Consider the following 26,232-nt stretch of genomic DNA (forward strand, 5'->3'; position numbering starts at 1 on the left):
TGACTCTTGCACTCCTTAGAAGGCTTTCAGGTGATGTAACACACCCTGTGGCGGCCATGTTGGAGGTGATTCTGATTGTGTTTCTAAACTTACAACTTGTCCGTCTCAACAGAATTCAATAGGCATGGTTAATTTCTGTGCTGTTTTTAGCTGGGAACTGATCTTTTTTCAACTGATATATTTGATTTTGTGTTTAAGTCATGTTAGCTTGTTAGCTGGCGAATAATGCTATCTGCTAAACTAGCTGTCTTGTTGTAAACACATCTGATTTTTGCTATAGCTAATGTATGTAGTAGATGCTAGCTTGGAGGCTAGTAGTTACATGTCAACATTAACATTGGTTAATTTGTGAAATTAGCCCTGCTGGCTAGTTAGCTAGCTAACAGTTTGTTCAGGTTAACTGAGCTGACTCTTCTCAAGCTACAACTCCTCATGTTTTGGAGTAGAGACTAGGGCTAAAGACAAGACAGTTTACTGTGTCACAGTAACCTACATTTGGAAACAAATCCACCTTATCACACCATTCACTTTTACTGAGAACGTTACTGAATGGATCTACAGCCACACCACAACAAGCTGACTCAGCTGCTCTCTGTTTCTAGTCTGGTTGTTAGAGATTTAGCCATATCTCCATGATGACCCAGCTACAAACTAGACAGCTATGTAATTGCCAGTATATGCCAGTTCAACATGTCGGATTTTCACCAAAAGTTAATTTCTTCCATGCCCCATTACCAACTTGTTTCACATTTTCCTGACTGGACCTGAAATGCAACTTTTAAGCATTTTAGCCAATTATCTCAACACCACATGGCCAATCAGCTCTCTATCTGTCCAGTTTCCATAGTGCTGCCCTTCTACCACTGGACCGAGTTTTGGAGAAATTGGCAGGTTGGTTCTGTCTAAACTGGAAATGAGCTCTCCAGTGCCTCCATGTTGTTTGATTGGTCCAATAATGGAGGGTTTGCCTCTTCTTCTGTCTGCTGATTGGCCACAAAGTTTGATGATGTTATGTGAATCAGCTCGGAATATGCCTTTTAGTGAGAAGCCACGCCCACTGCCACGCCCCGCTTGGCCAATCGGTGTGAAAAGTTAATCACTTCTTCTTTGGCCCATGAACAAACTTTCCACCAAATTTCGTGCAAATTCATTTATTCACTTTTGAGAAATCCTCAAAAAAACAGACAAACAGTAATCTATGGGTTACTAATAAGATAAGAAAATCTGCCAAATGTCTAGAATTTTATATATAAAATGCAAAATGTATATGTCTCTCTCCCTCTCTCTCTTCCTCTCTATCATACACAGAGAAAAAAACAAGATTCCCAAGACTTCAGGGCATACTGAAAGACCATACTCCAACCAAGCAGGTTTTGGATTTACACACACACACACACACACACACACACACACACACACACACACACAAAATGGTAGTCTGCCGCCAACTTGAAAACAACATCCTCCTCCCCCTCCAAAATCTCCTGGTAGTAATTACACACTCCACAGGACATGAACCCTTTTGCAGAGCTGTTCTCGGTTTGCCTTACGCAATGTTTAAACACCTAGGAGGAAGGAATGCACAAGAACTGTAATATATTTGCAGTGGGTCACCACAGGGTTTATAACCTGCGCTGTATGTGTCATGAGCGACTATGACTAATGTGTGTGTCCATGCAACAGTTTCACACCTAGCGGGCATGCAGACAAAGAAAACAGTTTCAGTCTGTTTTTTTTCCCCTCTCACTGTATTTATGGTCAAATATGGCGGTGTGCCGGGGAATTATGGGTTTCTGCCAGAGACAGTATAGAGGAGGCAGGGCGCTCTAGCAGTTTTGAATGGGAAAATTCGTAACGCTAAAGATGGCGGCACCGACAAAGTGAGACGTGTCGTCAGCGAAAGTGGTCAATCGAGGCTCCTAAATCATAAAGAAAAGACTTTCAGGTTTACGCAGCCGCCAAACTTTGTTATTTACGCGTAACTGATGCAAACATCACCCACTTGCGCCCAATAATCTGAAATAATATTTTAATATCACGATATTCCCTCATACTGAGGACTGCATTCATGAATCGTGATTTTACCGTTTCGTCAAGCACAAGCAACGCTAAGCCGAAAAAAAATAGGTTCTTCTGTGACGACGGTGTAATGTAAATGACTGTTTGTATGTCAGAGCTTTAGATACAGACGACTCCCCATTCAAAGAGATAGGAGTCTTGTCTTGGTAGTCAGGAACTTGCTGCCTAGGTGGGCGTTACCAAGATGGAGCCCGAGTGAACCGATTTCTCTTCAAGGGACTTTGTTTCTGTCCGATTCTGAACTATTTTTAGATTATGGGATTATTTTTTGTGTGTTTAATCGAGCTGTTGAGATGTAAAATCCCACATAGGATCACATCTATATGTCATAGCCGGATTTTAGATAGATAGATCTAATATTCACTTGTAATATTCACTTGTATTTTTCTGTAAACTAAAGCATAGCGCTGCTACCAAGTGGAAACTCTGACTGCAACTCAAATTTTGGTGATGAAAACCAACAAACCGACACTTTGGGAACGAACGGCGAAACGATTAGTCGATTAGCAGAAAATTAATCGATCGGAATTTTGATAATCGATTAAGTGTTTTAGTCTCTTACTGAGTAAAAATACCAAACATTTGCTGGTTACAGCTTCATAGCTGCTAAGATTTGCTGCTTTACTCCGCTTCAAATCATTATAAAATGAATCCTTTTGGGGTGAGACTAAGGAAGACATCTGAAGAATCACTTTGGGTTCTGGTAACTTTTGATGGGCATTTGTCCTTATTTTTGCCATTTTATAGACAAAATGAGTCATCAAAAAAATAATTGCTAGTAGGGCTGGGCGATATGGACAAAATCAAATATCACAATATTTTTGACCAAATACCTCAATATCGATATTGCGACAATATTGTAGGGATGACTATTGGTGCTTTCACAAAATATTTACACAATGAGATTTTTGATAAATAATCATCAGTAATGTGGATATAATGACTAAGTGGGTAAAGGCAAATAATAGAACAGCTAGAACAGTCTGGTAAGTTCAGAAAATGACATCACTTTACTGTAATGCAGCCTTTAAAACCAGGAAAAGACAACACTTATGCCATATCACCACATTACGTTATCCAAAATCTAAGACGATATCTAGTCTCATATCACGATATCAATATAATATCGCTATATTGCCCAGCCCTAATTGCTAGGTTAATCAATAATTTTTCTTCATGCATGCAGAGTGTGTGTGAGTGACGGGGGAAGCTCACCCAGCACGGTGACGGGGACCTCCACAGAGGAGACGTAGCGCAGGGTCTTGGGGTTGAAGGCGACGCAGTGATATTTTCCACTTTGCGCCACCTGGATGTCGCTCAGAGTCAGAACCCCGTCCGCAGACTTCACCATCGCCCCGTCGTGGTACCAGGTGAGCGTGGCGGGCGGGGTGGACACGGAGGAGCAGGGCAAGGTGAGGTTGGAGCCCATCTTGACGAACATGGGAGGAGGAGTGATGATGGTCCAGTCTGGTCCATCTGGGGAGAGAAAAGGTTCGAGGTTTTTCCACACTGAACACGAAAAATGAATGAAGCCTATTCAAACTCATCATACACCTGTTTGATTTAGGACAAAATTTTGGTCTTTTTTTTATCATTCAATATATTTTGCGTCAATCCTGCAAATTCCTCATTTCTTCTCTCCTTCTCCTTTTACTCTCTGAGCTTAGACCAATGTGTCAGTTTGCTGATATATCAGCCCAATATTGGCCTTTTATTAAATACTGGATATGGACTAGTCAGTGTCGTTCCTACATAAAAAACAGACTGTAAAACCTGCAATGAAATAGTATTTTCTTTGCGCATTTGTTTTTATTAATTTAAAGTTTCTTAATGTTTTTCTTAAGGCAGTAATGTCTCCCAGAGTTTCCCTACCATTGAATAGGTGTGGTGTCTCTCAGCCTTAAAGAGCCGCTAACACTAAAAGAGTTTCATTGGTTTCAGTGGAGAGTTTTAGTGTCCCATGATGCACTAAATCAGTGATTCTCAACCTTTTTCATATCAAGGACCCATAATTTAGTCTACCACGGACCCCCATTTGATGAGATTTTGTCTCTCGGACCCAAATCTGAGAATATTTTTATTGTCAGATATGATTTTGTCCAGAGTCCCATGACTATCTGTACTGTAGGTAGAGAGATAACAGAGAAACTATGATCAAAACAGTCATTCTTCTACATTCTCTAATTGTGTTAACTTCTTGTAAATTAAATAATCATAAGAATTCATCAGTTTGCTGGGGACCCCCTGGAACCCCCTCAAGGACCACTGGTGGTCCCTGGACCCAACGTTGAGAACCACTGCTCTAAATGCTGTTTCAGAGACTTTTACACCCTGACAAGAAGAAAATTCTGGGGGGGAAACACTGAATCCTTGTCCATTTTTGCCATGATCCCTTATAAAAAGTCACATTGTTGTTGGTCATATATCTTTCAGTTAGGGTTAATGTCACTTCATCACCAGCACATGGTTCAACTCAGTTACTGTGAATTAGTCCTTCAGAAAGAGAGAGAGAGAGCAGTGTGAATCTGAAGAGCCCCGGCAGAGTTACTGCAAGTCTCGGGTGAAACTGTGATTGGTCGAAGCCACACCCGTGTGTTCCAGTCAAACGGGTGGCGGTGAGATGAAGATCTAATCGCTCCGGTGTTTCCTGCCAGCTGGCGTCCGCCCAGCCGCGTCCGCCCAGCCGCGGCCGGACCGGGGCGGTCGCCCGCTCTGACACTCGCACACAGTTCAAACACAGCTGACACTTTCTGAAACTCCTCCATACTTCACTGAACCTGCCATTTGAAGACTTTGGTTTGTGCTCAACAGGATGTGGATTGACAGTGAGGGGGCAGAATGACAATATGGGCAAAATCACCACTAAAGATCAACAAATATCAAAATATGTGACGTGGCAGCGGACCTACTTCTGCATAAAACATGAAGCTGCAACCAAGTAACACTTTATTTATATAGCACTTTTCAAAACAAGAGTTACAAAGTGCTTTACAACAGGAAATAAAACAATAGGCAGGTTAAAAAACAAACAAACAAGCAAACAAATAAATAAAACGAGGCAAGAGACAACCAAACAAACAGAATAACAGAAAAAACGCACAGGACATAAAGTGCAGACGAGTAGTGCGACAGTCTATGGGAACATGAAAGTAAAATGATAAAACCCAGTAAAATGAACATTAATAAAATGCCTGTTTAAATAAATGGGTTTTAAGAAGTGATTTAAAAAGGGAAACTGAATCAAAACAAAAACATAACAAAACAATAAAGAACCAGTACTTCCCCATACTTTACAGAATTTAGACTATTCCCAAATAACTCAATATTATCGTTTGTTGTCTTTCAATAGAAAGAAATTATGTAATTGAGCTATTGTGATACACAATTCTGTGCATACTAATTTAATGCAATTCATTGCAATGAACATCAATTTGATTATTTAACATGTGATTTTGCACGTTAGAAGATATTGTTATATATCGATATGGAAATTGTTTCTTATGATTATTGTGATGTTAATTTTGTCCGTATCGCCTTAATCCAAACTTTTCAAGACCGACAAATCTTCTCATTCTTCTTCTAGGCTTTTCCTGCTTCTCCAGATCTGCAGAGGAACTTGGAGCTTAACTCTGAAGATACTGATATCTATGTTTTGGGGTAACATCCAAAGGATTTTGTGCAACACAGTTTTTTGGCAGAAGGGACAGTTAAATCAGAGCCTGTGTTGTGCATTTGACAGTTTGGGAGAAAACTTATTGTGGCACCTTTACAGAAAACGTGGATTGCTTTGGGCATTGACTTCCTCAATTAAACCACTGAATTAAAATGTAACATTGACTGCAGGTTTCCCTTCCCTGTGATGTTGGAAATCTAGGAATTTAGTCAGTGAAATAAAAAATGACTTTTTCAACTTGTTAGCAAAGTTTCCATGTCATTAATATAGGCCTATTTAACAATAAATGCCAAGAAATATATATTTTCTTGTATTTTTATATCAAAATACTACTATTTTTACTTTTCTTTTTTCTTTTTAGTGGTGACCTCATGCTGTACCAGTAGGCGTAAACCAGTAATACCATCCCAGATTTTTGAAGAATCCTGCCCCTCCCATCAAATAAAACTGCCTCTCTCTCCCTAGCTGAAATCCCATTGGGTTACACATTTGAATGATCTCTTCCCTCGTTAAGTCCCGCCCCCAACATCCTGTTTCGACCACAAATACTTCAAATTATAGAAGAACAATGCTGTCAAAGTGCCGCTTCACTGTGACTCCAAGCACATCCTCAGTGTGGGTGGCTCTGGGTGCGAGTGTCAGTTGTGTATTATGTCAAATATAAAGCCCATACTGTACAGCTTAGTGCTTTTATACAGCCTTATCATACAGTCTGACCAATTAAAACTCTCCAACCCGAACCGGTTAAGTTGATGATTAATAACGACAGGCTGTGTGAGGTTAAGCGGGGGTTAGCAGTGTGATTTCACTGCCTTTCGGGTTAGTCATGGACAGGAGTGTGTACACAGTATGGTTCAGTTGGGGAGGGAGGAAGGGAGGGAGCGCCCGGGCCAAAACACAAAGCCTCGCAGCCCACAATCTAAACTGCGTGTCACTGCTGCCAGATCAGAAAAAGAATAAGTTTCCAAGAGTGAAGCATGCTTATACTCCCATTTCAGGAATTTTAGGGATAGGAGCAGGTTTCAGTCTCATAAATGACCAAGGGTGGAAGTAGCTAATTATATTCATTACTCTTTTTACTGTAATTGAGCAGCTTTTTTTGTGTTCTTGTATACTAGTATTATTTTAAAGATTTTGTGTCTCTCCATCAGCAGCAGAAACTTGATCAACGTAAACTTGACAAACTGTGGATCCATTCACAGTGAGAAGAGGAATCTGACGGCTAACAACGTTCTCTTTTCTAAAAAGGAACTTTTAATTGAGACACTTTTTTACTGAAGTAGATTTTTACACCAGTACTTTTACTTCTACTTAATCAGCAAAATAGCAATATTTCTACTTGAGTAGGACATTCTAGTACTGTTTCCACCACTGTAACTGATCATATAAAGCCAAGTAAGAAAAAGTAAATGAACGCTTGTCAAATGCCTTTTTGGGGTGTGAGAGAGTGACAGCAACTGACTCAGTTTTGACTCCCTTTGTTGTCCGGAGGGTGTGGAGTTCATTCAGTTCAACACTGCAAGGCAAGGCTCAGTGGTAATGCAGTAATGTAAGCACTAATAAATGAATGAATGAATGAATGAATGAGTAAGCAAATGACTGCTTAACGGTCGTCAGTGTGGATTAACTGAATAAAAATAGTTTTGACAGCAAATGTGAAACGTTATGTGTGTGTTCCACCTTCTGTAAAACAGCCAAAAAGGGTTTTTTGTCTCGTTTAAAGTGGTAATCTAATTGTTTTTTTTATTTTATTTAGTCTCCATCACTGTGGTGCTTCTGCACTGCTCTTCCCACAGATCACCTGTCAATCACACAGTGTGGGCGGAGCTTGGATTTTCTGTCGATGCAGTTTGAGTTTCTCTTTTCTTTGCCTGTTCAGCCATGGTGGCTATCACTGCTCATGCTAACTACCCAGTTCTTCTTTTTCTGTTTGAAAACGTCAAAAACGTCACAGTGTTTTACTTTAAACCGGTGGTTCTCAACGTGGGGTCCAGGGACCACCAGGGGTCCTTCAGGGAGTTCCAGGGGATCCCCAGCAAATTGATGAATTGTTAAACTTCACTATTATTTAATTTACAAGAAGTTAACACAATTAGAGAATGTAGACGAATGACTGTTTTGTCATGGAATTCTAGACAAAATCATGTCTAACAATACAAATATTCTCAGATTTGGGTCTGAGAGACAAAAACTCATCAAACGGGCGTCTGTGGCCTTATGTGTAGCCTACTAAAGGGGTCTTTGATATGAAAACGGTTGAGAATCACTGCTTGAAACAACCTTTAAAACCAACAGTAGAGGTGCAGTACTCACAGCTGACAGACAGGTTGAAGGGGGCGCTCCTCTCCGTCTCCAGCTTGTTGGCGGCGATGCAGTAGATGGGACCCATCAGGTCGGACCTCAGGACCTCATTGATAGTCAGTTTACTGGTGCTGGCCTCCTGGTCCTGCAATTCAATTCAATGAGTAAATGGAATGAATAATGAAAAATGAATGAGCAAATAAATGAATGAAGGATTGACTGAATGAATGAACCAAAAGATGAATGAATCAGTGAATGAAAAGCTTGATTACTGATGAGGAAATTTAACCTGCACATAATCAGCCAAACAATGAAATCCGCTCTACTCCACCAATCCAATACAATTTAACAAACGTCACTTATAGCTGAGGTGCAGGTGTTACAGCGAGCAGAAACAGGTGAAACCTCACCTCAGTCAGCGTCAGTCTCTTGCCGTCGGCCACTATGGGCGCCGTGCCGTTGGTCCAGGAGAACCTGAGGAAGGATCCCTTGGCGGAACAGGTGAGAACCACGGTGCTGTTGTGCTCGATGGCCTCGGACAAGCTGGACGTGATGGTCAAGGCGGACACCGGCTCTGGAGAGAAAGAGAGAGGAGGAGACTGGTCAGACTGGTGAAGCCAAGTTTAAACCTGTATGACACTGGCAGGGTTAGCAGCTCCAGTCCCACTCACTGTACTGTAAGGCAGGGCTTCCCAAACGTTTTCATGTCAGAGACCCCGCAAATAGATCACCATTTGACTATGGACCCCATTTAACAAGTTTTAAAGGTCCCATATTCTCCACTCTCCAGTGTTTTATTTTGTGTCTTGAGGTCCATTCAAAGCTGTGTGTGTGGTGTCATGAACCAAAAACACTTTCAATCCATTTTGACACGTTCAGTTTCCAGCATCTCTCTGAGCCTTACCAAGGACAGGCTGTTTCTGTCGGCGTGTCTTTGAGGCTCATTAATATTAACGACCCCTCTGTTCCGATTGGCTAACCGTTTCAAGAGTGAAACGTGAGACGCCGCGGCCCGGCGGCTACAGGTAGGGAAAACTCTCTGGTAATAAACAATGACAACTGCTCAACCGCTTTGTTAGTCTATTATTTCTTACAAAAATGATAATGAGCGAACCTTTGTGACGCCACAAAGTTACAGAAGTCCAAACGGCTCGTTTAGAGGCTCGCTTTTCTAATATGGATTGTGTGGATTTAGTTGGCGACCGTGCGTTTTGATACTTTCACCATGTTTAGATAGACCATCCAACTCCTTTAGAATAAGTAAAGAGGCAAGTAAAGAGGCAAGGGGAATCCTGTTTTCCACAATATGGGACCTTTTAAGATAGGGAACCCTATCTGAGAAGATTACTGGTGTTAAATATGACTTGGTGCAGAGATATAACTGTATAGACTGTAGGTGAGGTGATATCAGTAGGATGGAGAGTGAAACCTACGAGGGAAAATCGTCCTTATGCTTACTCGCATTGTGCTAAACTCTAGGGAGTGAAATAATAGTGAAATTAAACTACTGCTCATTTTGGGGACCCCCCTGAAATTTCCCTCAAGTACCCCTGTGGGTCCCCCGACCCCAATTTGGGAACCACTGCTGTAAGGCGCTTAAAACAATCCACCCTCAGATACAATTTTGTGATGAAGTGATGTAATTTACCTTTCTGTTGTACCCACTTTCCCTCAGTTTGCCTCATCTACTTCTACTGCAGTTAGTGATTTCCTACGTTTCCCAGAATGCCTTTCAACAACCCCCAGAGAAGTGATGTGGACTTGTTATATTTGACCTTCTCTCCCCCCTCCTCCCTTATTACCCTATCTTTTTTACCCTACCCTCCAATCTCCCCCTCCAGTCCCATTCAATCTTGTCCACTCCAGCTCAAATTTATCCCCTTGCGCCACTTTGCCTTCTATGTTCTTGCCTGTGTTTGTGTCTTGTATGTTTGTTTTTTAAATGCTGCCATTTTGGCCAGGTCTTGCTTGAAAAAAAGAGATCATTGATCTCATGTGACTACCTGGTAAAATAAAGGTTAAATACAAATTTAGCTGTGGGTTTTATGTGTAGGTGAAGAGAGCGATAACGATCGCCAAAGAGATAGCATCGTAAGAGCGAGAGAGCGAGCGTTTCCTGTCACGCCCCCTTTACTCAAAACTCAGCATGTCTCTCTGCCGCATTGCATTCTGGTCTCTCTCCTGCTCCTGTGGGTGAAGAAATTGGTCTCTCTCCTCTTCTACGATGGATTTCTCCCTGTATGACTGTTGAACGTCTCTTGGTGCCAAAATGGCGGCTCTAGAAAGAAGAAGCCCCTCACTCTTTGATTCTGAGGGACTGACACCAAAACCTGACGTTTACCGCTGATGCTTTACATCCTGAAACATTTTCTAATATCAAACTCCGGTTGTAGCTGCTGGAAACATCTCATTGTGACATCACGCCATCTACATCTAGGCGGTTATCTTTGAGAATAAGAAAAAAAAGCAAAACCAAACCACAAAATGGACCCAGGAATGCAACGTGCATCGCCATTTACAGTTTTAACAGCGCTAAAGTGTTTCAGGGTGGATTTTTCCTCGTTGACTAAACAGTGTTTTCTTTGTTAAAACGCCCTTTTAATTTCGTCGATGAAATCCCACGACAATACAGGAGCCGCGCACTGAATGGAAGCGCGATTAAAGTCACGGCAATTTTGATAACCCACCCGCCCGCCCGCCCGCCCGAGGCCGGTTTCTCCTCACACAGACCTGATTGTCCTCTCAAAAGCAACATTTGAATGGAGTTGAATGAAAATAGTAAGGGAAAAAAAAACGCAGGCGACTAGACCTGCCGGACTCGTTCTCGTGATCCTAACAGTGTACAGGGCTGTTTACTGAAGATGAGGCAACGGTAGGTGTGTGGGAACAATATAAGGAAGTGAAAGGAGTGGTAACCAGTTCTGACAGCAGGGAGAGAGAGAGAGAGAGAGAGAGAGAGAGAGAGAGGGACAGTGAGTTTATTTGCATTGCGGTGTGAAAAAGTGTCGAACCAGACCACGGTAACAAGAGTGAGGAGTGAGCAATGAATTAAAAGAATGAATGAAATAGTGACAGAATGAGTGAATGAATGGATACTTTGGAGCTTGATGGAGGAAAAGAGGAGAAAGGAAGCCATTTTTTGGAGAGGAAGAGTAAAGAAAGAAAGAAACAAAGAGTAATTTACCGAAACTGTGGTTTTACTGGGCGACTCCCATATGCAAATGAGTGCACCTGGATAAATGAAGCTTAAAGAATAACCGTCCAAAGATAGGAGGGATTAAGGATGCCGGTTACAGTATTTGACCGTGAAGTGGAGGGACAGGCGCTCATCTGCGGGGCAGCGAGTGACATCACGAGAGCGAGCCGGCCTCGGGGACGAAGAGTCGACCGGCCGTTTATCTGATCTGAGAGCAGATGTGACGCGGCGTTAAAAGTCTCTCGGTAAATGAGGAAACACAAGACAGTCGGCCTCTCACTTCTCACTGTTCATCCCAGAATGTGAGGCGGCCAAGTTCAGATTCAGATAACAGATAGAGTAAAAAAAAGAGCTTGCTCGGGCAGGAGCTTTGTGTCCTCTTCAATAACATCGCTGTATTTAGTGTCAATATGTCTGTGTGCTGAGAAGTGCCGATGTCTTGTATTACTGTTTTTTCCACTCAGTTTTCCATTTACAAGCTGTGAAACGAACGCCAATATCCTGTATTACTTAAGTTCGTTAGTGTTTTCCGTGGAAAAGCTGTGAAAACGAATCCGTGCTTGGAGGAAAATAAAGTTTCTAAGTTTAACGTCAACCCAAACGAGCACAAAAACAAACAAAATGGTAACACTTTACAATAAGGTTACATTAATTAAGGGTTAGTTAATGCTTAATAAGCATTAACTAACCCTTAATTAACAGTTAACTAATGTGTAATAATTTACTAATGGTGTTCATGTTAACTAAGGTATTAATTTATACATTATTTAATAGTTTATAAAGACGACTATTATATTTAGGGTTAGTAATTAACTAACCCTAGGGTTAGCTGATTAACTAATTAACTAATTACTTATTAACTAACCCTTAATTATGTATTAATTATGTATGTACCCTTATTGTAAAGTGTTACCAACAAAATTAACAAGCATATGAAACTGTTTTGAACTGATATAAGAAAGATATTTAGGTCCTTAATTCACAAAATGATGCAGGTAGCAGCTATGGATGTTTTGGCCTTATATTTACACGAGTTTTCAAAATGTTTGCCGGGATATATTATTCCATTTCTGGCAGCAGGCAGGTGCAAATGTTTCATGTGGACGGTTTTTGGGGAGTGACAGCACCCACGGAGTATGCAAACTTTTAAAAAATAACGCTGCACTGTCTGCATGTTTGCCGTATCTCGTCATTGACCCTGTATGAAGAGATCAGGACTCCACACACAGGACCTGTCTTGCCTTTTTTTTAATTAAAAGTGAGAGACATGTGACTCACTTCAAACTCAAGCAAGCATGACAACGTCCCAGAGAATCTCTGATATGTCCGTGTGTGTGTGTGCGTGTGTGTGTGTGTGTGTGTGTGTGTGTGTCTGTGTGTCTGTGTGTGTGTGTGCATGGGGGGGGGGGGGGGGGGGTTACCCTGCTTCTTGCTTTTACATGTCGATGATCGATCTTGCCTTGTTTATGTGCAGGAACTGATGTGCCAGAGGTAAAGAGGTCTCACACACACACACACACACATCATACTACTACCAACACACACTCCAAATTTAACCCTTGGACATAGCCTACAGAATATTGAGACATTCAGTATTATCTTGGCACCTTTGTTAGCAACAACTCGGGAATTGCTTGATGTCTTTGCCAAAAACATTTACGGTTCTGCAGGCTTGTGTGAATCTGAAAGGTTTTTTTTTTTTTTTTTAAAGTTGCCCTAAGGTTGCGCAAAACCAGCAACACTGTGCTGTAAAACACCCAGTGAAGTCAGTGACGTCACGGCATTACAGACAGCTTTGGTTCCCCCATCCACCCATCCAACACACACACACACACACACACACACGCATACCACCACCATCACGCCACCATAGCAAGAGCCACACCCTAAGCAGCCCTAAGAAAGACTTTGCTGAGTTTTGCCCATTTGCCGTTGATTTCAAGGTTACATCAATGCACATAGCCTACCGTAAGCACTGCTGCTGCCTTAGGCCTACTGTGTTCTTGACTTTTGTGAATCCCCCTTATCTATTCAGGTTAGGCTAGCATTAGCCTGCCTTCCTTACACTGACTACTGATTGCAAGAGGAACATTTTGTAATCATGGAACTGAAATGTTGAGGCGAAATTCAAAACATAACCTGTGGGCCCATCGACCATAGCCTACTTCAGGTAAACTACTTCTCATTCAACCGAAGCAAAAGGCCACTCCTGCAGCAGGCCTAACGTTAGTTTACACTGATTTTTACAACAGCCAAGAGGCGCCAAGCCTAGTGAAGTATTAACAAGCAAATGTTCAATAAATCTTTTATTTTAATCGATAATAAATGAAAAGAATAATATGATTAACTCTTATTGTTCCGCCAAGCAATATAGTCCTTGAATGTAGTGGTTGCTAAGCGACATATAAGCTAAGCAGCGGTGTGAGTTGGCGCACTGATATCTAAACTAACTGTTAAACGGGCAGTCACAGGTGTGCCTACTGCCTTCATCGGTTACGTGCTCCTGTACTATGCTGAGAACGTCAAACACAACTCCATTCAAATATCTGGCAATTTAATGTGGCTTTGCTTAACGGTAAAGCCTACAAACTTCAAACAATACAACTCAAGACCTTTTCTGAATTATTAGCAGCCACTGTTCAATTCGGCATACATATAATCCAACAAGCAACCCTTATTTCAACAAAATCCCAATTTTTAGACAACAACCTTAATACACCGTGGCGGGAGGCAGCTAGCTGCGCGAGGCAATTAGTTAAACTTTATATCGGAGCTGTCCACATGAATGACTCACCCAGAACTCGCAGCTTGGTCTCCCAGTCTTAGTCCCTTCACTAGCGGTCACCACGTTGATGGAATAATCCCCGCTGTCCTTCGCCTCCAGGGGCCCGAGGGTCAAGAATCCATTGGTCCGGTTCACGGACACTCTTCCCTTGTATTCGTCGGCCACCTTGTCCCCCGCTGTCACGGTAACAATGGGTACCAGCTCAGTCCCGTCGTTGAAAGACCAGACAACGGCGACGAACGGCTCTTTGAGGTTAATCTGGGTTTTGAAAGTCACATTTCTCCCCAAAACTGCGTCCACTGGACCCTCCGGCAGGGCGTCCTGCCCCGCACAGCATCCTGAAATGAAGAAGACCAGTTTCAATAAGGTTCATTTTTACCAGTCAGGTATGACTGACGGGTCAAAAAGGTTTGGCTATGCCGCCTTCCACATCCTTCTATGGCTGGTTTTGATTTGATTAAAAAAAAAAAAAAAAAAATAGTGATCCTATAATAACCTCTACAAGGATACTATACAAAACTATAGGAATATTATAGCGATACTATAGGAAATAACAAAAATAAACACCATAGAGTAGGCTACTATAAAGTCACTACTGAGAACCACATAAACAGTTTAAGTCCCAAATTATTCTTAAGTTCCTCTTAGAGCTATTCTAGTTCCCACAGAATATATTTTACGTTATTTTAGTTTGAATGTAACATTAAATAAACAGAAAACGCCCCACGGGGCAACCTGCAGGACAAATTTTCCATGAACAAATTAAGAGACACACAGCAAAACACCACAAACTTCGCACAAACATCCCTGTTCAATCTGTAGATAAATCACAAAATTGTAAAGTTTTCAGTTTTACCAATAAGAGAGAGGAGAAACAGAAGCGACTTCATGTTCAGCAGATCCATCAGGACGGTTCAAGTCTTCCCAGCAGGCGACAGAGAAAAATGCGCCACTACCTGCTGCTTTTAGCAAGACACACCCAGGCAAGGTGAGCACACACACACACACACACACACACACACACACACACACACACACACACAGACTCTCTCTCTCTCTCTCTCTCTCCCTCCCTCCCACACAATACACACCTCTCACTCATACCCATTCACATACATGCTCTCTCTCTCTCTCTCTCTCTCTCTCTCTCTCTCTCTCACACACACACACACACATATACACACATATACATGCACACACAAATTCTCTCTCTCTCTCACACACACACACACACACACACATATACACATGCACACACAAATTCTCTCTCTCTTTCTCTCTCTCTCTCTCACACACACACACACACACACCCCACACACGCACACTCATCCTCTCCCGCCCCTTCCTCCACACACACACACACACACACACACCTACGCATGCACGCATGGAAGCACACACACACACACACACACGCATGGAAGCACACGTAGGTAATGGGTGCGAGTAATTTTTGAGCGAATTACTAAAATTCCTACACGAAGGTCAAAGGTCGTTTTGAAATCACCTGCTTCAAATCTGTCATTCATACATTCTTTTTTTTCTTTATAAACATATTGGGAAATACTGAATCCCCCTTCGAGTGCTGTTGCCAAATGTTGATCAGCAGGACGCTGCTGACACCCAGTGGACATGTGGAAAAATACACAGAGAGAGGAAAATATCTTTGGTGGATCATCTGTGTGTCAAACTGAACGGTGGCTCCAGATGATTCAGAAAAGATCTCCAGTCAGATTTTATGCTGATAATCGAGAACACGTTAAATGTGACAGATTCCTGAATGGAGTTTGGTGTGACGTTCTTTCTTTCTTGGAATCAGAAGTCACGGCATCTTCAAAGTAATAGAAAGCATATCTTTCTTATTACAGGGGCGATAAGTTAATAATATGACTTTTATCTCCGAGCTGTGTTGCCAACTCTCTTCCAAGGAAAGTAGCTATTGGCCGCTCAAAAAAGTCACCAGATGACATCTTAAAGTTGCTCATCGATATATTTGCTGCATCGATCCTGCTCTCCCTCCATTACTGTGTATGGAAGAACTGTGATCATCGGACACCTTTGGATTAGATGGACAAGCAGTGCAAATCGGCATCAGCTGTACAGATATGTCATCAACACATAATAACAATAATCTTTATTTATAGAGCACTTTTCAAAATCCACGTTACAAAACCACGTTGCTTTAGGCAGCAAAATAAAAATAACAGACAAGTCATAAAATCATCAGGTTTTAAAAGAAAACAGATAAAAACATTTTGGTATATAAAAGCCAATACAGTGTAAGAAAAGATAAGAATAGGAAAAGAAAAACTTTTTTTTTTTTAAAGGAAATAAAAGACAGTTCAAAGGAAATTAAATCTCAAGTAAAATCAGGAAAGGCTCTCCGACATTAACAGCGTTTTCCCGTGGTTGGAGAAAGTTGCCAGATTTGGCTGGCAACAAATTTGCCAATTTGGCAACAGTGTGACCAATAAATTGCAGCAGCATCGACTGGTTTCTGGCACAGCTTACTTGGCTTGTAGCTGACAGTAACAGTAAAGTCACATTTTCATAACAGAGAGCAGTAAGCTAACTAATTAGAGCAGAGACCCAACAGAAACACTGAGGGGGGGAATTGTCTTGAAACTCCAGTGGGTCGGGAGTTTTTGCTCCAAAACAGAGTACAGGCCAGAAAGTGAGTTTGGAAAGCCATAAATCGAAGTAATCATTAAGTCATTGGTATTGATCAACAACCCTGTCAGCCCCCTGCAGATAGATTATGGTCATTTAGTGCTATAGGCCAGGAAAAATCTACTGTTGCCCCTTTAATCTATTTAGTTATAATTTCAATTTCCTCTAACATGAATCAAACTTGTGAGTCTTCATCTGTATGTTTATACTCTCTTGCTGTCCTCTCTTGACCCCCCCCCCCCCCCCCCCAACACACACACACAGACATGCACACACACACTCACACATGTACAGAACATTTTCTGTACCACAATCCAACAATAAATGACCACATCTAATGGCAAAAACATCAAATAATGAAAAGCCAACCATAAAAAGGTGTGGATCTACTGTTTGCCACTAGATGTCATGATTTCATTATTAGACATTCATTACTTAATGGCAGTGAGTATTCCTTGTTTGATGTGGTCATTTGTTATTTGATCCTGTCAATCCTCTTCTCTTTTTTTGTGTGAGCCATTGTAGCAGTCCTGCTTCTTCTTCTCTTGAATATTACAAAGTAGACTCTAAGTAAACTCGAATATCTCTCAAGCAACTTCACTGAACAAAAATAAAATGCAACAATGTCAAAGATTTTACTGAGTTACACTTTAAGGAAACCAGTCAGTTGAAATCCTGTATTTCTGACCCGGGGCTGTCCTCCTGCCCCTGTCCTGACACTTTGGGGAGTCCTGGGACTTTCTGCCATTGTCCACCGTCTTGGAGTCACCTGATCTGTCTTGTTCTGCTACGGTTTTGGGGTGTCCTGTCACTGTCCTGGGGTGTCCTGTCACAGTCGTGGGGTGTCCTGTCACTGTCCTGGGGTGTCCTGTCACAGTCGTGGGGTGTCCTGTCACTGTCCTGGGGTGTCCTGTCACAGTCGTGGGGTGTCCTGTCACAGTCGTGGGGTGTCCTGTCACAGTCGTGGGGTGTCCTGTCACTGTCCTGGGGTGTCCTGTCACAGTCGTGGGGTGTCCTGTCACTGTCCTGGGGTGTCCTGTCACAGTCGTGGGGTGTCCTGTCACAGTCGTGGGGTGTCCTGTCACAGTCGTGGGGTGTCCTGTCACAGTCGTGGGGTGTCCTGTCACTGTCCTGGTGTATCTTCCCACTGACCCTGCAAACATCCCCTTTGAATTTGGAATCAAGTCTCCATCTCCGTCTAGTTTTAGATTGATGGCTTAAACATGGTAACTGTCCAATGGCAGAAATTCCACATAGAGATCAACACCAAAATCTGATCACTTGTTCCTTGGCCCAAGGTTGATCTGTGCACCAAATTTCATCGCAACCTGTTCATGAGTTCTTGAGACATCCTGCTGACAGACACACAGACAGACAAACTGAGAATGTGAGAGTAAATCAGTTCTGTTTCCTCCATCCAGCCTGGTGAACTCTGCATCAGGACAAACCGGCATGTTACAAGCTCCTGTCTTTCTGTTTGATAATTGCAGTGTAACTGTAAGGACAGATTTCTCATGTCACAAAACTGCTCTGACATGTCTGATTTGCTCAAGTCTGGTCTTGTGAGTTTTGATCACGCCCGGTAAACAAGACATGTGGGAAATGTGGGGGATAAAGTGGAGGAGATTCTTCAGTGACTCAAAGGCTCTGCAACAAGACGCTGTTATCGCCATTTTATTAGAAAATACACAACTGAGGGGTCCAAGCACACCTTGAAAAAGAGAAAAACAACATTCACAGAACACATCATGACACCAAGAGCAGGTGAAGCCCATGTGTGCGTCACAGAGCAAGGCTGGAAAACACGTCAATCAACTAGACGGTGTTCGCATTTGGCAGCACAGGATATAAAATAACAAATTAATAACTTAATAACTTCCAAAGAGAGTTTTTTTTTATGGCAGCAACAATTTCTAGAGGCAGGCGTGATGTTTTTCAAATAATGCCTCTTATATTTTTGAATTAAACTCTTCAATTCTAAATATCAAACACCCAAGACTGTCCCAATACTTCTGAATTTGTCTGTATGTCATTTTGGTCATAACAGTTAAATGACCAGCTAGCCATTGAAAACAAAAGTACAAACAAATACAAAAAAAATAGTTTTATTCACATGAAGTATAAAAAAAAAATATTCAAATCACTGGCACCAGGGTGGACCAGTGGAAGGCAGATGTTCAAATCTAAACTACTTCCTCCTCACAACTTCCGGCTCTGCTCTCTTCTTTGAGCTGCGGCACCAGCTGCCGCCACCTAAACAATTAGAACACAAGAAAAAGACACAAGACAGACACATTTCTTAAGAAGAAAGAGTCACGCACCTATTGCAATGGTTATTTTTGTTATTATATTATTACTATTCTGTTTGGCAGCCCATAGAACAGATTTTATTTGTTTTAGCTGCTTTTAATCATCATTCGTCAACACCAAAGAGAGTTTACTGGAAAGGTGTGTTTGTGCTGAATCTGACAATACCACTCGTGTAAATGTAGCCTGTATAATCAGAGAATGACATCACTAAATGTATAAAAAATGAAAAATAACTCCCAATACATTTAGTGGTTTTGCCAGATTCAGCACAAACCCCCAAAGAATCCCTGGCAGAGTTAATAAAAAGTAAATGAGAACATTCAACATAGATCTTTGTTTTTTACACTCATGTTTATTTTAGGCCTGTGTTTGCGGGTGTATATTTGCATAATGCATTAGGATATCCACATCCACTAATTTCTTACGGGTAGAATAATGTTTTAACTACTAGCAGACAAAGTCTGAGAGATCTGACAGTTTGTACTGTTAATCTAGATGAGTTCATATGGTGTGTAAAAACACATATCAATTAAACCACTTTTGCATATTTTTATGCATTTTTATATAAAATATTTCATATATTGTAGACCATACAGATGTGGAACAACATTGTTGTGTTTTGTTCTGCCTCCAGTAGCAGTATCTTTAAATCTTTTCTGTCTCCACAATCAGCTATCAAACATAAAGGCAAAAATCCCCCCAACAAAGTCTTTAAAAAATATGAACCACTCCTAAACGGCTTGTCAGATCAGAATGAATTTTGTTATATATTGTATATGGTCAAATTGTGAACTGTCAAACTGCTTTTACCTCTCTCCTGTCTCTCCCAGGAGCATTTTTCAGGACTTCCATTATCTGCATCTCGACATCTTCATCCATGGCTCCTGGAAGAGAAGCCTTTATAGCTCCTGTAACAACAGAAAAAAACGTATCATTTTTGGGCATTAGAATACTTTCTGTTACATTTATAAAAGCTCATCTAATAAAGATGTGGATTCTGACTACATGTTGTGTGTCATGTTGTGTGGGTGTTTGTCCATGAGAAGATACATCATTTGGGAAAGAGGACTAGAGCAGTCAGCTATAGCCATCGGGCGGTTTGTCACGATAAGGTAAAAATTATAATAACTGTTGAATCCAACGCTATGAAATCTTAATAATTCTGGTGAACAAGCTCTGGCAATAAAAATGTGTATAAACAAGGGGAAGGAAGTCACTCATCAGTGCTATTGTAGTCCGCTTTCCTCAATGATTATCATTTCGTTAGCAAAAATAGATAATAAAACTCACAAAGGTGGTGCTGGTGGGTGTATTTTAACCACTGGAACAAAACCGTTCAGCACAGCCCTTTGTTTTTTGTATATATTTTCCACAGGGATTTTAGACTTTTTTTAGAAGCACCAAATGGCAGAGATGGTTATCTGTGGCATACAAAATTATGCAAAATGACAACTTTCACTTACGGCATCTTTTACTGCAAATAACACTGAAAAACCAATACTAGAGGTGCAGTACTCACAGCTGTTGGCAGCTGTGCAGAAGATGGGACCGACCAGGTCTGACCTCAGGACTCCGGTGATAGTCAGAGTACTGGAAGTGGCTTCCTGCAGTTCAATTCAATGAACAAATTAAATTAATGATGTATTAATAAAAAACAAATAATGAGCACACAAGTGAATGAATTACTGAAAGACTACATGAATGAGCAGCTGAATGAATCAAAAAATTAAGTCAATGAATGAAAACCTTGATTAATGAGGAAATTTGCTCTGCACATGATTAGCCCAACATAGGCACATTGAGTTCAATTTAATTCAGTTCAATAAAATCCACTCCAATCAAATCCAGTCCAGTCCAGTCCAGTCCAGTCTTATCCAATCTAATAAACTTTACTTATGGCTGACGTGCAGCAAAAACAGGTGAAACCTCACCTCACTCAGCATCAGTCTCTTGCCGTCAGCCACTATGGGCGCGGTGCCGTTGGTCCAGGAGAACTTGAGGAAGGATCCCTTGGCAGAGCAGATGAGAACCACGGTGCTGCTGAACTCTACAGCCTCAGATACATTGGACTTAATGGCCAAGTTGGATATGGGCTCTGGAGAGAGAAGAAGGAGGTTGTTTGCATGGTGAAGCAGCTCTGTATGGTTCAGTGTATGGCACCAACGCTGCCTGGGTTAGCAGTTCCCTTCCACTCACAGTGCTGTAAGGCCCTTTAAGGAGAAATCCAACCTCAGACACTCTGACACTGTTATCATCTGTCTGTGATGCTCAATGCATTCCAGCACTTATTTTGTGATTGTTTACTTTTTTGTTGTATCCACTTTCCCTCAACCTGCCTTGTCTACTTCTACTTAAGTTATACCTCTTTTAGACCGAAATCCTGGAATTTTCCTGCATTTCAAATCCTGGGATTGTTGATAAGACTCACCCAGAAGTTGGAGCTTGGTTTCCCCAGTATTAGTCCCTCCAGCAGCGACCACCATGTTGACGGAATAATCCCCACTGTCCTTCGCCTCCAGAGGCCCGAGGGTCAAGGACCCGGTGATCCGGTTCACCGACACTCTTCACCCGTCCCAGATTACAAAATGCACATTTTCTAGGAACAATTGGCACATGGAACACTAATATATGTGCCATTTCCTCTCTGAGTATGATATCTGAATTCTTTCTTCTGATTTCATTAGGAAACATCTTGGGGATTTCAGAATGGTATCAGGTGTGGATCTAATGTATTGGCTTCATATGGAAAAGTGTTACATAAATCAGAATTGCAAAAATTGTCCCACTTTACACAAATCCACCCTACATAATGTAACAAATTAAAATGTTGGGCAGGTTGTGGAGCAATTTAGTGAAGGGCAGAGCTGGCAACAGGAAGTTGTAATGCACCGGTTTCTCAATGCAGAAGCTGAGAAACAGAATGTGAGAAGGGCCTATTCTGAGTTACCAGATCTGGATAATTTGCCAGTCCTGTTTTCTGGAATAGCCCTCTGACGGGACTAGGGAGAAAAGAGAAACCACAACAGTGAAAGTTTGGGTCTCCTCCTCTCTCTCTCTCACACACACACACACACACACACACACACTCACACGTCTGGAAACTGTTGTTACAGTTGAGGTCGGGGAGCCGAGATCTGAGGGGTTTTACCATAAATATCATGACAGTGTGGTGCAGTTCAGTTCAGTACAAACGTTTCTGAGGCAGAAATAATCTGATTGGTTGAGTCAGCCTCTAGCGGACGTTAGAGGAATTGCCGCCTCCGCCACTTCCTTATTGGCTTCAAAAATTCACCCTTGGTTTTGGCCGCTTATGAATATGGAATTTTCCAAAAATAATAAATAGTTGTATGATATACAGCATGTTATTTCCAATCTTATCTTGACTAAAATATAGCATTACATCAGACATATCTATTTCAACATTCATCTTAAGTTTCTTTTTTAGAAAGTTGGTCACATCAATCCAGAACATTCTTGTGAAAAAATAGATGGGAAATACTCTCTTTTTCTAGTCCACAAAAATCACATTTATAATCAATATCCAGTTTGAATCTTTCTAACACATGCTTAACCGGATAAATTCTATGCAATATCTTGAAAGACACTTTTTTAATTTTGAAGATTGGGGATTTTGAAGTATTTAGATTGGTGAAACTAATATATTGAAAGAGAAGTGCTCGAGCAAAAATATTAGGAATACACTTAGTTGTGTTACTGTCCCATCTTCTAGATGTTTTTGGTCTTCCTTATTTAATGATATAGCCTACAGTGGCGTGGTTTTGGCCGCTTGCTATAATCAGTAGAATCGATAGTTACGCACTATAACTCTAGTTCTATGATCACAGGCAGAGCTCTCTCACGAGGCTCTACTTGGCTTAACCACTCATCTTGTTGCCTCAGCGCCCTGAAATTTGCATGCACGTACTCAAACAAAGGCAGGGTGACTGATCATAGAACTAGAGTTACAATGCGTAACTATCATTCTATTTCATACAGGCTTCTCCCTCTAACAGGGCGCTATTGGCTTAGGGGGCGAAACCGATGACTTCACTCCCTGCTGTGACACCAACACCAACAACATGCTGTGCCATAGCCTGAATTGACTGTCACAAGTGCTACAGGTAAGCCAGATATGGTCCCTGCCACTCCCACCTATCAATAGAGTGGGAGTGTAAAACCAACTGTTTACCTGCCTGGTGAACTCTGCCTCAGCTGCAGGTAGCGTCAGGACAAACCGGTATGTTACACACTCCTGTCTGCTTTGTTTTATAATTACTGTGCAACTGTAAGGACAGATTTTCTCACGTCACAAAACTGCCTTGACATGTTTGATTTGCTGAAGTCTGGTCTTGTGAGTTTTGATCACGCCCGGTAAACAAGACATGTGGGAAATGTAGGGGATAAAGTGGAGGAGATTCTTCAGTGACTCAAAGGCTCTGCAACAAGACGCTGTTATTGCCGTTTTATTAGAAAATACACAACTGAGGGGTCCAAGCACACCTTGAAAAAGAGAAAAACAACATTCACAGAACACATCATGACACCAAGAGCAGGTGAAGCCCATGTGTGCGTCACAAAGCAAGGCTGGAAAACACGTCAATCAACTAGATGATGTTCACATTTGGCAGCACAGGATATAAAATAGCAAATTCACTTCCAAAGAGAGTTTATTTTAATGACAGCAACAATTTCTAGAAGCAGGCGTGATGTTTTTCAAATACATTTTTGAATTAAACTCTTCAATTCTAAATATCAAAGCCTCAAGACTGTCCCAATACTTTTTAATTTGTCTGTAGGTCGTTTTGGTAACAGACAATGGGACATAACATTTAAATGACCAGCTAGCCACTGAAAAAAAAGAACAAACAAGTAAAAATTTAGTTTTATTGTCATAATGTATCAATAAAAATATTCAAATCATTGGCACCAGGGTGGACCAGTGGAAGGCAGATGTTCAAATCTAAACTACTTCCGGCTCTGCTGCACCAGCTGCCGCCACCTAAACAATTAGAACACAAGAAAAAGATACAAGACAGACACATTTCTTAAGAGCCACGCACCTATTCCTGTTCTAATGTAATGGTTATTTTTCTTATTAAATTGTTATTATTCTGTAGTGGTTTAAGGTTAGGGTACTAGCATGCAAAGTTTGCGAGATCTGAGGGCCATCTACAAGAGTTCATATGGTGCGTAACAACACCTATCAATGAAGCCACTTATTTGAAGCCACTGCATATTTTTACACAAAATATTTCATATATGACAGATGTGGCACTGAACATTGTTGTGTTTTGTTCTACCTCCAGTAGCAGTATCTTAAAATCTTTCCTGTCTGTTTCCACTGTCAAATATCAAACATAAAGGCAACCCCCCCCCCCTTCCAAAAATAAATATTCTATTTTACCTCTCTCCTGTCTCTCCCAGGAACATTTTTCAGAACCTCCATTATCTGCATCTCGACATCTTCATCCACTGTTCCTGGAAAAGAAGCCTTTACAGCTCCTGTAACAACACAAAAAACGTATCATTTTTGGGCATTTGAGTCATCTAATAAAGATGTAGATTCTGATTCTTATGTCTTGACTCACGTTTGATCAGTGTGGACACTCCCTTCTTCCTCTTTCCATCGAGGCTGAAACCGCTCCAGGCCTGGTTTGTAGCTACAGCCATCATGGTCCTCCTCACATTTTCTGATGCTGTCTGCCCTCCAACCAGGCTCAGGAAATTGAGCTGAGGAGAAATTGTAAAGAGTAAAGAGTTTTTTGTATTTGTTGTAATTTGGCAAAAAAAGAAAAATATAGCCGCATGCGGCAATGAACGGGGTCTAATGCTATGCTAATTTGTCCAAAGATGAGAAAACAAAGACATTATCGTTAATTGACCATACTATTAACGCTATTGTTGTGAGCTTGCAGAGAATAGCGCCCTCGTGTGACCAAGTGTCTTGAGACTTGGCAGGTCTCCAATCATTGGCAGCAAGATCTATTTGTCATTGAAGAACCCAAGGTACAATGGAGGTGAATAACATCAATGTAAAAATATTTTATGAATCAAAAAGTCATCATAATGACATTTACTAGGCCTACAGTTGCTTGCTTTATGAGTAGCCTACTCATGAAGTAATTGATGATATGCATGGATGGACGGGTGGATGGATGCAAAGAAGTTGTTATTGGCCAAAACGTAAACTTGCTTGTTAAAATTGAAGAAGGCACGTCTGCACGTAAAAGACATCGCACTTCCTACATCACTGCAACAGACAGTACGGATCTGCAGGCTTTTTCAGGGCCCTAATTGACCCTGGCTTCAAAGTTAATGCTGTTAAAAGGAACTGTTGTATGTTTGTTGCCCCACCTGGGTTTTGAACTCACAACCTTTGCCCCCAATGACAGTTGACATGCCCATTGAGCCAGTGAGGGAGTGACACCACTGTTGTGTTTCTCACAGTATGACTTTAGGAGTGCATGGCTTGAAAAGCTCATGCATTTTAGAACTTTGGTGGGCTTAATGTCCAAGAATATCTTTTGCTACTGTTATTATGAAATCTGCCTGCACAAAGGAGGTAGTGAAAAAATTTAACAGTTAAATTGAACTCATTTTGTCACAATGGGAGCCTGGAATATAATTTTCTGCTCACTCATTTGCATCTGTCTAATGCAGGGAGAACATGAAAAGTCCAGACAGAAAAGACCGGGGCGAAGATTCAAACCCACAACCTTGTCACTGTGAGGAGACAGCGTTAATCACAGGATCTGAATTCACAAGCTTGTGCTTTGAAGACCTGTGCCTTAACCACTAGGCCGCTGGCTTTGGTGTGAGTGCAGAGACAAAAGGGGCAAGTTTTGAGACAGTCCAACTTATGTTGAAAGCATCAGAAAGACGAATTTAACTGTATTAGTGCCCTCTATTAATCAATTTAAACATGGCTTTACAGACATCATCTTGAGAGTGCAGAAATCATTTGTCCTTAGTTTGATAGAACTATCGTGAAAGATTGATCAAACTATCTTGAACATGTCACATTGTCAATTTATCAAACTATGCGCAGCTAGACATTTCGATCTCCCGTACGCTCAGTTTTCAAGATATCATTTCAAGTTTTACAAGTTTTACAGGTTTACTAATGAAGGTATGAAAATTTCAATAATCGTGTTGTTGTTTTTTCTGTAACGTATGGGTTCGGAGGCACATACCGCAACCTCTTGGCTAAATGCCATT

The 26,232-nt window shown here is 41.3% G+C and overlaps 1 protein-coding gene and 1 long non-coding RNA gene across 3 annotated transcripts in view; both read right to left on the reverse strand.

Moving 5' to 3' along the window:
- The window catches only part of LOC139639229 (cell adhesion molecule CEACAM5), a 65,911-nt gene that overhangs the window by 29,126 nt on the left and 10,553 nt on the right, over positions 1-26,232 (reverse strand). Inside the window, exons 3-5 of one of the 2 annotated variants that reach the window (XM_071513310.1) lie at positions 8,464-8,627; positions 8,066-8,198; positions 3,295-3,555 (exon numbers count right to left, since the gene is read on the reverse strand). In XM_071513310.1, the coding sequence (XP_071369411.1) occupies positions 3,295-3,555; positions 8,066-8,198; positions 8,464-8,627 (558 nt within the window). Of the gene's footprint in view, positions 1-3,294; positions 3,556-8,065; positions 8,199-8,463; positions 8,628-23,466; positions 24,014-24,418; positions 24,517-24,602; positions 24,745-26,232 lie in introns of those variants that run through there. The other variant, XM_071513309.1, reaches the window with a different exon arrangement.
- Positions 18,848-21,250, reverse strand: LOC139639230 (uncharacterized). Its single transcript, XR_011694855.1, has 4 exons — positions 20,946-21,250; positions 20,534-20,618; positions 19,825-19,922; positions 18,848-18,957 (listed from the first exon to the last, which is right to left on the reverse strand). It is a non-coding gene; the product is annotated as an uncharacterized lncRNA (long non-coding RNA).

This window comes from Centroberyx affinis, unplaced genomic scaffold (assembly GCF_046629955.1).
Source record: "Centroberyx affinis isolate AG114_WGS23_722 - 3 ecotype Tasmania unplaced genomic scaffold, CSIRO-AGI_Caff_v1 ptg006980l_1, whole genome shotgun sequence".
In the NCBI taxonomy this organism is placed as follows: Eukaryota; Metazoa; Chordata; class Actinopteri; order Beryciformes; family Berycidae; genus Centroberyx; species Centroberyx affinis.